Source organism: Heterodontus francisci, chromosome 5 (genome assembly GCF_036365525.1).
Source record: "Heterodontus francisci isolate sHetFra1 chromosome 5, sHetFra1.hap1, whole genome shotgun sequence".
NCBI classification, from domain to species: domain Eukaryota; kingdom Metazoa; phylum Chordata; class Chondrichthyes; order Heterodontiformes; family Heterodontidae; genus Heterodontus; species Heterodontus francisci.
In genome coordinates, this window is record NC_090375.1 from 196636937 (window position 1) to 196650536 (window position 13600).

At 41.9% G+C, this 13600-nt stretch overlaps 1 protein-coding gene across 2 annotated transcripts in view; it reads right to left on the minus strand.

Moving 5' to 3' along the window:
* The window catches only part of nudcd1 (NudC domain containing 1), a 137751-nt gene that overhangs the window by 31237 nt on the left and 92914 nt on the right, over positions 1–13600 (minus strand). For both annotated transcript variants that reach the window (XM_068032588.1, XM_068032589.1), the window contains exon 7: positions 2633–2777. In XM_068032588.1, coding sequence (XP_067888689.1) covers positions 2633–2777 — 145 coding nt within the window. The remainder of the gene's footprint in view (positions 1–2632; positions 2778–13600) is intronic.

Consider the following 13600-nt stretch of genomic DNA (forward strand, 5'->3'; position numbering starts at 1 on the left):
AGGCCCTTCTGCATCATTTCAATATTTAAAATGAAAGGGAAGTGAAAATTAAACATAAAAATTTATTCACAGTTTCAATCCCCTCTCCCACACCCCCAATGACTAATCACTTTATTATTGCTGTCTCCCCCCAAAATAATTTCTTCTGATCCTGAACCTCCCCCCCCGCCACAACGAATTTTATTAACTTTGACCCTCAACTTCTTCCCATCATCCCCTCAACCAAATAGCAAGAGTTTTCCCCGTTACCCCCCACGCTGCCCTGAAAACTTCACTCCACCCTTCCCACCCCACCAGTGTTCCGCCTCGGATTTCTGAACGGAGATCTGAAGTTGCGGGCGTTCCGGCAACCGGCCAGAATATTGGAACCAGACAGCCGTCGCAATGAGGCAAGTATTTCTTCATTCAATACCATTTATTTAAATATTTAAATTAAGTTTCCCTCGCCGAGCGGAGGATGGGCCGCCACGAGGCCTCACCTCTGACAGTAATATGGGGCGGGGCCTTCCTGGAGCCGAGGCCCATGGCGGGCCTCTCCTGGAGGTATTTTCCAGCCCCCCCGCCATGACCTCTGACATCGGAGGGCTGGTAAAATCCAGCCCCATATCCTCAACAAAGGTCCACACTTATGAACTTCCCAGCATTGATAATTGGACAGTGATCAGAGGCTGGAACCACAGCCTACCTCTTTTCCCTCTAATCCAAGGAGATGCAGCCCAATTGTATCTTTGCCAAATCTATCCAGGTTTAGGTCAGTTAGCTAAGTTCAGACCAGGGATTGAACCTGGGACCTTCCAGGTCTGTACTGCTCAGTACCACTCTGGGCAGTCCTCACTTCTTTGCACAATGGAATAAGATTTCAAAATGCATCTTAGACATTCTGTAACAATATTTTTTTTGAATGCTCACATTATTTTACAGTTTAATGAAAACTGATTTCAGTTAGGTCACAATGAAGGACTCAGGGTGGGTAAATTTTGAAACTGTACTTCCGATTCCAAACGTTTTATGTAAATGAACAACAGCGGTTCCATCACTGATCCCTATGGATCACACCTTCCACCAGTCTGAGTAACTACCTTTAACCTCTATTCTGTTTTCTGTTTTGTAGATATCCATTCTGCTACTTGTCCCCTTGACTCCTCATAAGTATGACCTTAGTCATGAGTTTACTTTGTGATATTATTGAAGGTCTTTTGAAAATTCAAGTACATCACGTCTACTACATTGAAGTAACAAAACATGGATAAGGGCAAAGAATTCAATAAGGCTGGTCAAGCATGACCTTCCTTTTTGAAATCTGTGCTGACTACTCTTCATTATATTTTTGGTTTCCAGATCTTGTTCTAGTAGGAACCAATCTTGAGCATATATCTTACCAGGAACTTTTCAACATTGATAGCCAAAGCAGGATAAATTACACATTAGCTGATTTTGACTCTGATTCGGGCTCAGACTGCTCAAAAATGGAGTCACAGGCTAACAAGTACTGGAGGCAAACCAGGTTTTGGTGTGGAACTGCAGTGGCGAGGCTATATGTTTCTTCTTGCATCTCATTAGCTCCTGCTAACCACATGGAACAATCAAAAAGCAAATCGGCGTCTATGTTCATGCAGACACAAAGCTTACGTGTTACTTAAAATTTCTTTTGCTACCTAGTGTCTCGAGTCAAGCAACTTGAATGCATGTTTATTTAATGAGCATAGTTAGGGGCCAAGCTCTGGCAAGTCGCACTCAGGAGTCAAATCAGGCACCAACTCTGGATTTAGGCTGAATTTGCACTATAACTGTGGGGCGTTAATGCAAAGTAAAACCTTAGCCTTTCATATCTTGATCAATTCTTCAAACCCTGGAAATGGTCATCTTCCAATTTTGTTATTGGAGATGTCATAAGTGATATTGCATTGGAGGCAGTGGGCAGGAACTCTTTCACAGAAGAGGGCATCTCATAGATGATACAGATCTTGAAGCCAAAGTTTAGTGGGCACTGTAGAACGGATTTAGAGTCAAAACTCAGCATAAACTGAAAATACAACACTGCTAACGTCAGAATGTGGTGACTGTTAAGAAAGCACAATATCCTTACTTTTGGGAAGAACATAAAAGAGAGTGTCTTACTCCAACAATATGAATGAATAAAGGAGCTTTATTGACATGGTACCATTCATATCCTCCGCTTTTTTTGGTCGTGTTGATTGTGGGTTAAATATTGGCCAAAAAAAAATTAACAATTTGTGCTGATTAGTTTCAGGTTAGAGGAGCTCTACAGCATCTCAATAAATGCATGTAAGACTATTAATGGACTGTTAATGAGGTTCTGATAGTTCCAATTGTCCCATGTAATCCAAACTCATAATAAATAAGCTTGCCCTTTCCTTTGACTTCTCTTCATTAGTAAATTAAACATGCATAAAATCAATGTTTAAAATAAACTATAAATGTCTAAATGTCAAGAGTCAAAACTAAAGGCAGCAGAGATCGTATTTTAAAAGCAGTGTTGCAAAAAGCACCAGTTCAAAACCAGGAGTATAATGCCCTTCCTCACAAAGAGAGACAGAGTCACATCATTTTATTATATTAACTTGACCACTCACAGGCGAATTGCAGAACCTTTTTAAAGAGATTTACTTACCAGTTCTTCAGAGGTTAGGTTGAGCAAACACTCATTTATTTGAGAAGCCTGATCAGGGTCCCTGATGAATTCGCCTCTTCTGTCACCAATGATGAGTTGTGGCCACATCACTCCTTTATTCTTCTTTAACAAGAAAATCTCCAAGCTAGAGGGATTAAATATATACACACACATTATTTGATATATATTTATAGAAAAATACGCATATAAATAACAATTTCATTTCAGAAAGGGTATATTAGAATTAAGTAGGGTAGGCGGTGGCGTAGTGGTATTGTCACTGGACTAGTAACCCAGAGACCCAGGGTATTTCTCTGGGGACATGGGTTCGAATCCCACCACAGCAGAAGGTGGAATTTGAATTTAATTAATAAATCTGGAATTAAAAGCTAGTCTAATGATGGCCATGAAACCATTGTCGATTGTTGTAAAACCCATCTGGTTCACTAATGTCCTTTAGGGAAGGAAATCTGCTGTCCTTACCTGGTCTGGCCTGCATGTGAGTCCAGACCCACAGCAATGTGGTTAACTCTTACATGTTCCTCTGAAATGGCCGAGCAAGCCACTCAGTTGCACCTAACCACTACGAAGTTAAAAAAAGGAATGAAACCAGACAGACCACCCGGCATCGACCTAGGCACTAGAAATGACAATGGTAAACCCAGCCCAGTCGACCCTGCAAAGTCCTCCTTACTAACATCTGGGGGCTTGTGCCAAAGTTGGGAGAGCTGTCCCACAGACTAGTCAAGCAACAGCCTGACATAGTCATACTTACAGAATCATACCTTACAGACAATGTCCCAGACACTGCCATCACCATCCCCGGGTACGTCCTGTCCCACCGGCAGGACTGACCCACCAGAGGTGGTGGCACAGTGGTATACAGTAGGGCGGGAGTTGCCCTGGGAATCCTCAACATTGACTCCGGACCCCATGAAGTCTCATGGCATCAGGTCAAACATGGGCAAGGTAACCTCCTACTGATTACCACCTACCGCCCTCCCTCAGCTGATGACTCAGTACTCCACCATGTTGAACACCACTTGGAGGAAGCACTGAGGGTGGCAAGGGCACAAAATGTACTCTGGGTGGGGGACTTCAATGTCCATCACCACGAGTGGCTCGGTAGCACCACTACTGACCGAGCTGGCCGAGTCCTAAAGGATATAGCTGCTAGACTGGGTCTGCGGCAGGTGGTGGGAGAACCAACACGAGGGAAAAACATACTTGACCTCGTCCTCACCAATCTGCCTGCTGCAGATGCTTCTGTCCATGACTGTATTGGTAGGAGTGACCACCGCACAATCCTTTTGGAGACCAAGTCCCGCCTTCACATTGAGGATACCATCCATCGCGTTGTGTGGCACTATCACTGTGCTAAATGGGATAGATTTCGAACAGATCTAGCAATGCAAAACTGGGCATCCATGAGACGCTGTGGGCCATCAGCAGCAGCAGAATTGTACTCAACCACAATCTGTAACCTCAATGCCCGGCATATCCCCCACTCTACCATTACCATCAAGCCAGGAGACCAACCCTGGTTCAATGAACAATGCAGGAGGGCATGCCAGGAGCAGCAACAGGCATACCTCAAAATAAGGTGTCAACCTGGTGAAGCTACAACATAGGACTATCTGCGTGCCAAACTACGTCAGCAGCATGCGGTAGACAGAGCTAAGCGATCCCATAACCAACTGATCAGATCTAAGCTCTGCAAGTCCTGCCACATCCTGTTGTGAATGGTGGTGGACAATTAAACAACTAACTGGAGGAGGTGGCTCCACAAATATCCCTATCCTCAATGATGGGGAAGCCCAGCACATCAGTGCGAAAGATAAGGCAGAAGCATTTGCAACAATCTTCAGCCAGAAGTGCCGAGTTGATGATCCATCTCAGCCTCCTCCTGAAGTCCCCAGCATCACAGATGCCAGACTTCAGCCAATTCGATTCACTCTGCGTGATATCAAGAAACGACTGAAGGCACTGAATACTGTAAAAGCTATGGGCCCTGACAATATTCCAGCAATAGTAAGGCCGAGAGGGGGGTTTTGACGACTGGGCAACTCTCAACCTCCATAAATTTGCCCAGGCATGCGCCATGGAGAGGTCACTCCATAACCACTGACCACCTCCAGGCGCGTATCCATTGTCTCTCGAGATAAGGAGGCCCAAAAGAAAGAAGAAGTACTGAAGACCTGTGCTCCAGAACTTGCTGCGCCCCTAGCCAAGCTGTTCCAGTACAGCTACAACACTGGCACCTACCCTGCAATGTGGAAAATTGCCCAGGTATGTCCTGTAAACAAAAAGCAGGACAAATTCAACCTGGCCAATTACTGCCCCATCAGCCTACTCTCAATCATCAGTAAAGTGATGGAAGGTGTCATCAACAGTGCCATCAAGCAGCACTTGCTTAGCAATAACCTGCTCAGTGACGCTCAGTTTGGGTTCCGCCACTCAGCTCCTGACCTCATTACAGCCTTTGTTCAAACATGGACAAAAGGGCTGAACTCAAGAGTGAGGTGAGAGTGACTGCCCTTGACATCAAGGCAGCATTTGACCGAGTATGGCATCAAGGTGCCCTAGCAAAACTGAGGTCAATGGGAATCAGGGGGAAAACCCTCCGCTGGCTGGAGTCATACCTAGCGCAAAGGAAGATGGTTGTGGTTGTTGGAGGTCAATCATCTGAGCTCCAGGACATCACTGCACGAGTTCCTCAGGGTAGTGTTCTAGGCCCAACCATCTTCAGCTGCTTCATCAACGACCTTCCTTCAATCATAATATCAGAAGTGGGGATGTTCACTGATGATTGCACAATGTTCAGCACCATTCGTGATTCCTCAGATACTGAAGCAGTCCGTGTGGAAATGCAGCAAGACCTGGACAATATCCAGGCTTGGGCTGATATGTGGCAAGTAACATTCGTGCCACACAAGTGCCAGGCAATGACCATCTCCAACAAGAGAGAATCTAACCATCTCCCCTTAACATTCAATGGCATTACCATCGCTGAATCCCCCACTATCAACATCCTAGGGGCTACCATTGACCAGAAACTGAACTGCAGTAGCCATATAAATACCGTGGCTACAAGAGCAGGTCAGAGGCTAGGAATCCTGAGGCGAGTAACTCACCTCCTGACTCCCCAAAGCCTGTCCACCATCTACAAGGCACAAGTCAGGAGTGTGATGGAATACTCTCCACTTGCCTGGATGGGTGCAGCTCCAACAACACTCAAGGAGCTTGACACCATCCAGGACAAAGCAGCCCGCTTGATTGGCACCCCATCTACAAACATTTACTCCCTCCACCACCGACACACAGTGGCAGCAGTGTGTACCATCTACAAGATGCACTGCAGCAATGCACCAAGGCTCCTTAGACAGCACCTTCCAAACCCGCGACCTCTATCAACTAGAAGGACAAGGGCAGCAAATACATGGGAACAACACCACTTGCAAGTTCCCCTCCAAGTCACACACCATCCTGACTTGGAACTATATCACCGTTCCTTCACTGTCACTGGGTCAAAATCCTGGAACTCCCTTCCTAACAGCACTGTGGGTCTACCTACCCCAAATGGACTGCAGCGGTTCAAGAAGGCAGCTCACCACCACCTTCTCAATGGGCAGTTAGGAATGGGCAATAAATGCTGGCCTGGCCAGCGTCGCCCACATCCCATGAATGATTAAAAAAAGTCATTAATCAGAACAGAGTAAACACTAGCATGAGACCAAAATTAATTATAGAATGCACAACGTATGTTTGTACTTCTTGGTGGCAGCAAAATAAATGAAGTATACTGTGCACTGTAAATCAGGAATAGCGATTAGCAAGCAAAATCAAAACAAGTACATACAAACCAAATGCAAAATAAATTTATAGAAAATAAAATTTTGAACCAAAAGAGTTATTGATAGTGAAAGCAGTAAATGGAACAGGAACTATATAAAAGATATTCTACACAAATCATTGCACAGCACAGAATTGGACAGGTATCTATTTATAAGTAAGAATAGGTTAGATAATAAGATGCAGTACTGAACAAATCAGTTTTTTTTTAAACTGTCATCTTAAATCTTAGTTTCTCTAATTTAAGCTTACTCCAGAGGGGAAAAACCTTAAGATTTCCATATCTGTATGCTAATAAGTAGTGACCATTGCTGACTGCAAAAACGTTAAAATTAAACCTAAATTAATTCTCTGCAGAAACTTGCTCCAATTTTGCCAAGGCAGTCAACATTTCCCCTTTTGCTTTTTAAGTGATTAACAGCTCCATTCACCTAAACAGCTACTGTTTTTCTACCAGAACATTCGGTTCTTGAAAGTGTTAGCTAAAGTGTGCACTGTGAAATTACAGCCTGTGTACATCTCCAATCACATGCTACCTAACCCAGGCTCCTGCACGGCAGTGATTAACTGTGTTTCTTCATGTAGATAGAATCATATTGTTTTCTATTGCATCAATAAGCAAACCCTCTTGAAGTTCAAGTACAAGTTCTTATTCATGCTTTTGTAGCATAATGAAACTATCAATTTCACCTCCACCAAGGAACCATCACAACTAAGCAGCCCCTATTTTTGTTGCAATGCTAAAGATGGTGTGTCAACAGTATCAAAGCCAGATGAAACTCAACTGCACACCAAAAAGGTAAACGCCCCCCCATTTGAGACACAGACTGCATAGTAAACGCAGTATTTGGCAGTTCAGGTCTGAACGGTCAAAATTGAGCAGGACCAAGTGAGGAACAAAATGTAATCACATCTGAAGTCATTGCCTAATTGGTTGTCCTTCCTGGGGATAAAACTATTTCTAATGGCTTCAAAGGTAACAAAACTGTTTTCTATCCATGCATCTCGATATCACCATGCAAATCAATTCCAATCAACTCAGATAAGGTTTACAAGATAATGGCATGAACTGGCCTTCCATACCCAAAGTGAACTTAAGAGCTGGCTTGCAAACTCGCCATAAAGCAGCATAGGTAGACACAGAGAGGTACACACTTGTACAACTACACATCAGCGGCCTTACAGAGCCCACTAGTGAGATATTATGGTCAATATAAATTAATGTTATCCTTTGGCAGGCCCAAAGAATTCCTGCATTTATGTCCTAGGGCTGTGACAATTGTTCTCCAACAAACACAACTATTTTCCGCTTGCATCAAGTATGACTCCCACCACGACAGGTTTTCTCTTCGACCTCCATGGCCTCAGTTTTGCTAGAGTTCCTTGGGATTGCACTTAGTCAAGGGCAGCTACTCTCACCTCTCCTCAACTCTTGCATCTTCGCCTGTATCAAGGCTAATGATGAGGTCTGAAGCCAAGTGGTTGTGGCATAACCCAAACTGAACATTAGTGAGAAGGATTTTAGTGAGCCGGTATTGCTTGATGGTCATTTAATTACTCCTTCCAGAACTTTACCAATAATTGGGTGATAAGATGGTAAGTGGCTAGGTTAGAATTATCCTCTTATTTTGTGGCTAGGATGTACCAGGGCAATGTTCCACATTTTTGGCTAGATGCCTGCGCAATGGATGCATTGCAACAGTTGGCTGAGGGTGGGTTGTGAGAGGCGGCTGTTTCTGGCACAAAGGTCTTCAGCATTACACCCAGTATGTAGCCAGGATCCATAGCCTTTGTGTGTTCCATGCACTTAGCAACATCTTAATGTTATGGGAAGTGAACTGAATTGGCTGGTCATTGGGAGCTATGATGGTGGGGACCTCATGTGAAGACCAAGAAGGATCATCCACTTGGCACTTCTGGTTGACAGTGGTAAGTTAATTAGCAATGTGCTACATCGATATAGTGCAGTAAATATCAAAAGATTGTTGCGAATGTGCCAGTTAAAGCAGTTAAGTGTGGATGAAGGGGAGAACTTTTAATATAAAGTGTTAAACTTTAGTATGACTAAATCAGTGAAGAACTCTCTATGGAAACTTGCTATATTTTCGATCATACACTTCAGAAATAAGCAGAGTTGAAATGGAATCTGACCTCTTGCCCAGGCTCAAGATAGGGGTGAAACTTTTTAATCTGTAATTTAATCAAGAAGCAGAGGGAATTTGTGCTAGGTGAAAGGGTTAAAGAAACAAAAGATCTGGATGAGGTAGGAACTATGCACATTAAGTTCTGGTGCATCTTTAAACTTGCGTGACTGACAACTCTTTATTCAGGATAAGTACTGTTGTTTGCTGGATAGATTAATTTGAAGTAAATACTGGAGGCCTCTTTTATGTCGAGTTCTAAATGGACTCCATGGGCCAACACAGGAACTGTGGTGTCCACAAACAACAAAGGTTCAGGAAGTCTACGTGATGAATTTCATCCAAAATTCTTCTGGAGATTCAGGCTGAGAGAAAAATTCTATCTTAAAGATAAATGAATCCACTTTGGGCTGACTTTATTTTTGTTTTGCATTATCTTAGTTGTAAGTAAATTTAACGGTTTCAAACCAAATGCAATGGATCTGACAAGGCAGTATTTAACACATTTAAAGAAAGGAGCACATAGCGGTCATCTCATGTAATCTCTGGTGCGTTATAATTGTTAGTTCTGTGGCATGCTATCTCATTCATAGCATGTGTTAAAGATGCAGGTTTTGGATTGATAGTGGAAAGTATAAGCACAAGTTGAAAAGAGTTGCAAGAAAGCCTGAATTGTAACACTTTCATGAATGATAACATGAAAAACATTTTTTTTTTTTTTAGAAAAGGTCCTTCAATTCATCAAAACCGTAGCTTGCCCCGATCACAGACAATCTGCACTATAATGGACTCTAGCCAACTTATTAAACCTGAGGGGAGAAATGAACTGCTGGCATAACTTCCAAAATATTGATGTTCTGTGGCATTTCTCCTTGATTTGCCCCCAGCAATCTAATACAACTCCAGATCATCAATCTAACATCACAATCTAGATTATTCAAGCCAAATCACTTACACGTCCCATCAGTGCATCAAACATCACATTCCATGAAGTATTTGATTATCCTTAGAAACCTCCTTCACTTTCACAAAATATTCTTGTATGTACTATGTTTAATCTCACCTGGGACACTTATTTTAAAATTCATGCTATCAAATTGAAGTTTTAAGTTCAATGATCTGCATTAAAATACTGAAAGGTATAAAAACCAAAAATGGTGTCAGCACTCAATCGTGTTTGGTTAATGAAAATAAATTTGGATCTAGTTGTACATTTGATTTGTTGCTCCCTTTGCAGAGGCTTGCCATTTAAGGTCCCCACACACACAGTTGGTAAGTCAGAATTGATGCCCATCAGCAAGTGGCTCCACAGGAAACCCTGAAACCGGTACCAGACTTGACTAGCTTTTAAAATCCAGTACACTAGAATACCCTAACCAGCACAGTCAACATGCAGTAACACAGTGCAGATCTAAGTGATAATACGGTGAAACTATTTGCTAACAGTTCCAACTGCTTTGGCTATTGAACATACGTAAAGAACTGAACAACAGGGTCGCTGGGAGAGGAAAAAGGAAAAGATATAATCATCCTCCCAAGTAATCGCTTTATAATTGTGTACTTCTCTCAATAGTTAAGTTTCTCTTGTATCAGCCAGTTAACCCTCTTAAATGTCAGTGCTCTTATTTTAGTACAAAATTCATATTTTAAGAGTTACATTCCAGTAATGTACCATATGTAGTTTTAGTATTAGGAAGTAAAATATTACAATATTTTAATGTGCTATTTGTGCAGTGACTAATAGTTGAGTCCAAAATAATATACAGTTTATATCCTTTGAAAATGTTCACTCTGTTTAATGTGTATTTCATGGCTACAATTCTCCTTTGAAATCCAGGGCTCCACTGTGCATACATGGACATATGTTCCACAACTTCAACTTGGCTTTGGGATCAGCTCCAGTATAAAATGCAACAGGACTCGTGCATAAAGGCAACTCCTTGTGGGACTAAACTGATTGAGTTGGCCAAGCGTTGATAGTCAGGTGCCAAAGTCAGAAAAATTATTGTTTTTCTCACCAGGATTCAATGAAATTACATTCAGCTGTTGAAACAGAGTAGGAACAGGAAATAACTTTTATTAAATCGGTTAGAAATTTCAACAAGAACATAAGGATTTGATCAGATGATTAATTTATACAAAACCTTCCAATAGGTTCTGATGGCTTATGTTGTCATAAAGGATTTTAAATTGGAAATGAGCTGGAAAAAATATAGGGAAAAACTGAACAGAAGCGTTTGAATAACAGAAGATCATTGTTTTGAACTTTAGTTCATAATTTAATTCATGATTTCATGAAACATTAAGTTATCCCAAAACCAAAAACACCAAGATTCTTCAGTGATTAATGTCCTTGGGGTAACCAACATCACCAGCTGCTACTAAATCAGGACATCACACATTGTATATCACACCAAATATTCATATTTATAACAATGTAAAAAGAAAGCCAACATAATTTTAAAAGGACAGGATTCTTTTCAGCTAAGAAAGAAAGATGTTTACGATTCCCTCCTTATACATCTCCGACTCTCTCTGCTCCTTTAAGATGCTCCTTAAAACCAACCTCCCTGTCCTAATAGCTCCTTACATGGCTTGGTGCCAATTTTTGTTTGATAATGTTCCTGTGAAGAATTCTGGGACATTTTGCCATATTAAAGGCGCTATATAAGTAACATTCACGCCACAGAAGTGCCGGGCAATGACCATTGCCGACAAGAGAAAATCTAACCATCTCCCCTTAACATTCAATGGCATTATCATCGCTGAATCTGCCACTATCAACATCCTAGGGGCTACCATTGACCAGAAACTGAACTGGAGTAGCCATATAAATACCGTGGCTACAAGAGCAGGTCAAAGGCTAGGAATCCTGCGGCGAGTAACTCAACTCCTGACTCCCCAAAGCCTGTCCAGCACCTACAAGGCACAAGTCAAGAGTGTGATGGAATACTCTCCGCTTGCCTGGATGGATGCAACTCCAACAACACTCAAGAAGCTCGACAACATCCAGGACAAAGCAGTCCACTTGATTGGCACCCCATCTACAAACATTCAATCCCTCCACCACCGACACACAGTGGCAGCAGTGTGTACCAACTATAAGATGCACTGCAGCAACGCACCAAGGCTCCTTAGATAGCACCTTCCAAACCTGCGACCTCTGCCAACTAGAAGGACAAGGGCAACAAATGTATAGGAACACCACGACCTGCAAGTTCCCCTCCAAGTCACACACCATCCTGACTTGGAACTATATCGCCGTTCCTTCACTGTCACTGGGTCAAAATCCTGGAACTCCCTTCCTAATTAGCACTATGGATGCACCTACCCCACATGGACTGCTGCGGTTCAAGAAGGCAGCTCACCACCACCTTCTCAAGGGCAATTAGGGATGGGCAATAAATGCTGGCCTAGCCAGCGATGCCCACATCCCATGAATGAATAAAAAAATAAACAAATTTAATTTGTTGTCGGTATACAATAAAATAAAGTTGAACTAAAAAGCAATTAATTTTGACTCCAACATAATTAAACATTATTGGCCCGATTTTGCTATGCTAAGAACAGAGAAGCTGTCAGCATTTGCCGTCATTGCACCATTGAGGGATCCAAAAACTTCAGAAGTGCGTTCAGAAGTTGCAGTGGACCATTCTGCACTGCTGCAGAGGTTTTGCTATTGCACTCACCAACCTCAGGATTAAAATGGGAAAAATGGCACTGGTGAGAATTTGAGCTGATTTCCCACTAATAATGAAGTATTTTCACCACAATGTTTTAAGGCTAGTGTTTCCAGGCAGAAAGATCCTCCAGAATCAGTTTGCAAATACTTAGTGAGGACAGTGGTACTGATTTTAACTTTCAAAACTGCTGTCAGACACAGGTAGATTTTTCAACTCTCCTCAAATTTATCTGAGCTTGTAACATGATCAGACTTTCTTAGTGCTTCAAAGCATATAGCTTTTTAACATGATATGTTTTAATGAATGACTTTTAAAAATGATTCTGATCAAATTCATGACTTTTTAAAAAATGTTTAATTTTTTTTCTAGCAATGACTTTTTAAACATGATTCTGTTACGACAGATACTGCAGCAACTTAGTTTTGACATGCTGTGGGCATGGCTTCTATTCACTGCACCATGTACTCTGACCTTTTCGCCCGTGTTACAGAATGCTGCAGGGCCACGCTGAGGCCCAAGACGTGAGGGCACCCTCCTTCCTTGCAAGTGAAATTCTTGGCCTCACCACTGCTTTAGGTAAGTTCATACCTTAGTTCGAGGTCAGTGACAAGCATCGTCACTTCACTGCTAACCACAAAGTCTGGGCTATTAATTTAAGCAACATAAATTTAAGAAATGCTGTCACAGGCAACATTCTAATTTCTGATGCAAGAGTCTGTGGCTCATTATACAAAAACTGTGCACTAAAGTGGGTAACTACTTTAGATGTCCTCAAAACGCAGATTAAGGAAAACAAATTAAGATGTAATCAAGTGGGAAATAGAGGGTGCTGGACCTTTGACAAAGGAACCATTCGTATCCAATACCACTGGTTTTGTTGGAACAGAACAATTTATTGCAAACATTTTAAAAATGCACTTCAATATAAAATGTGATATTGCTTCTGAATACTGATTGATTGCTTTTCACCCTTGCCCAGTATGCTGTCTGACAATCTGTTTCTGGCCTCCTTACATTGTTGACTCCAAACGTCAAGTAAACCAAAGTAATTAATTTATCCACTGTCAGATTCAGAGTGCATACAAGTTTGAAGCCCTATCTCCGAAACTTCAATCTTATGGAAGGATTAAAAGACAGCTTTCCTTTGCACAGAATCATGTACTCAACAATAGATAATTCTCAGATCTTTACCACAAATTCCAAAATAGGCTACAAATTCATAACAGCTATTTTTAGTAGCTGTATTTGTGACACTGGGTCAAAACAATACAGGTTAAGTTTTTCCAAAGTCT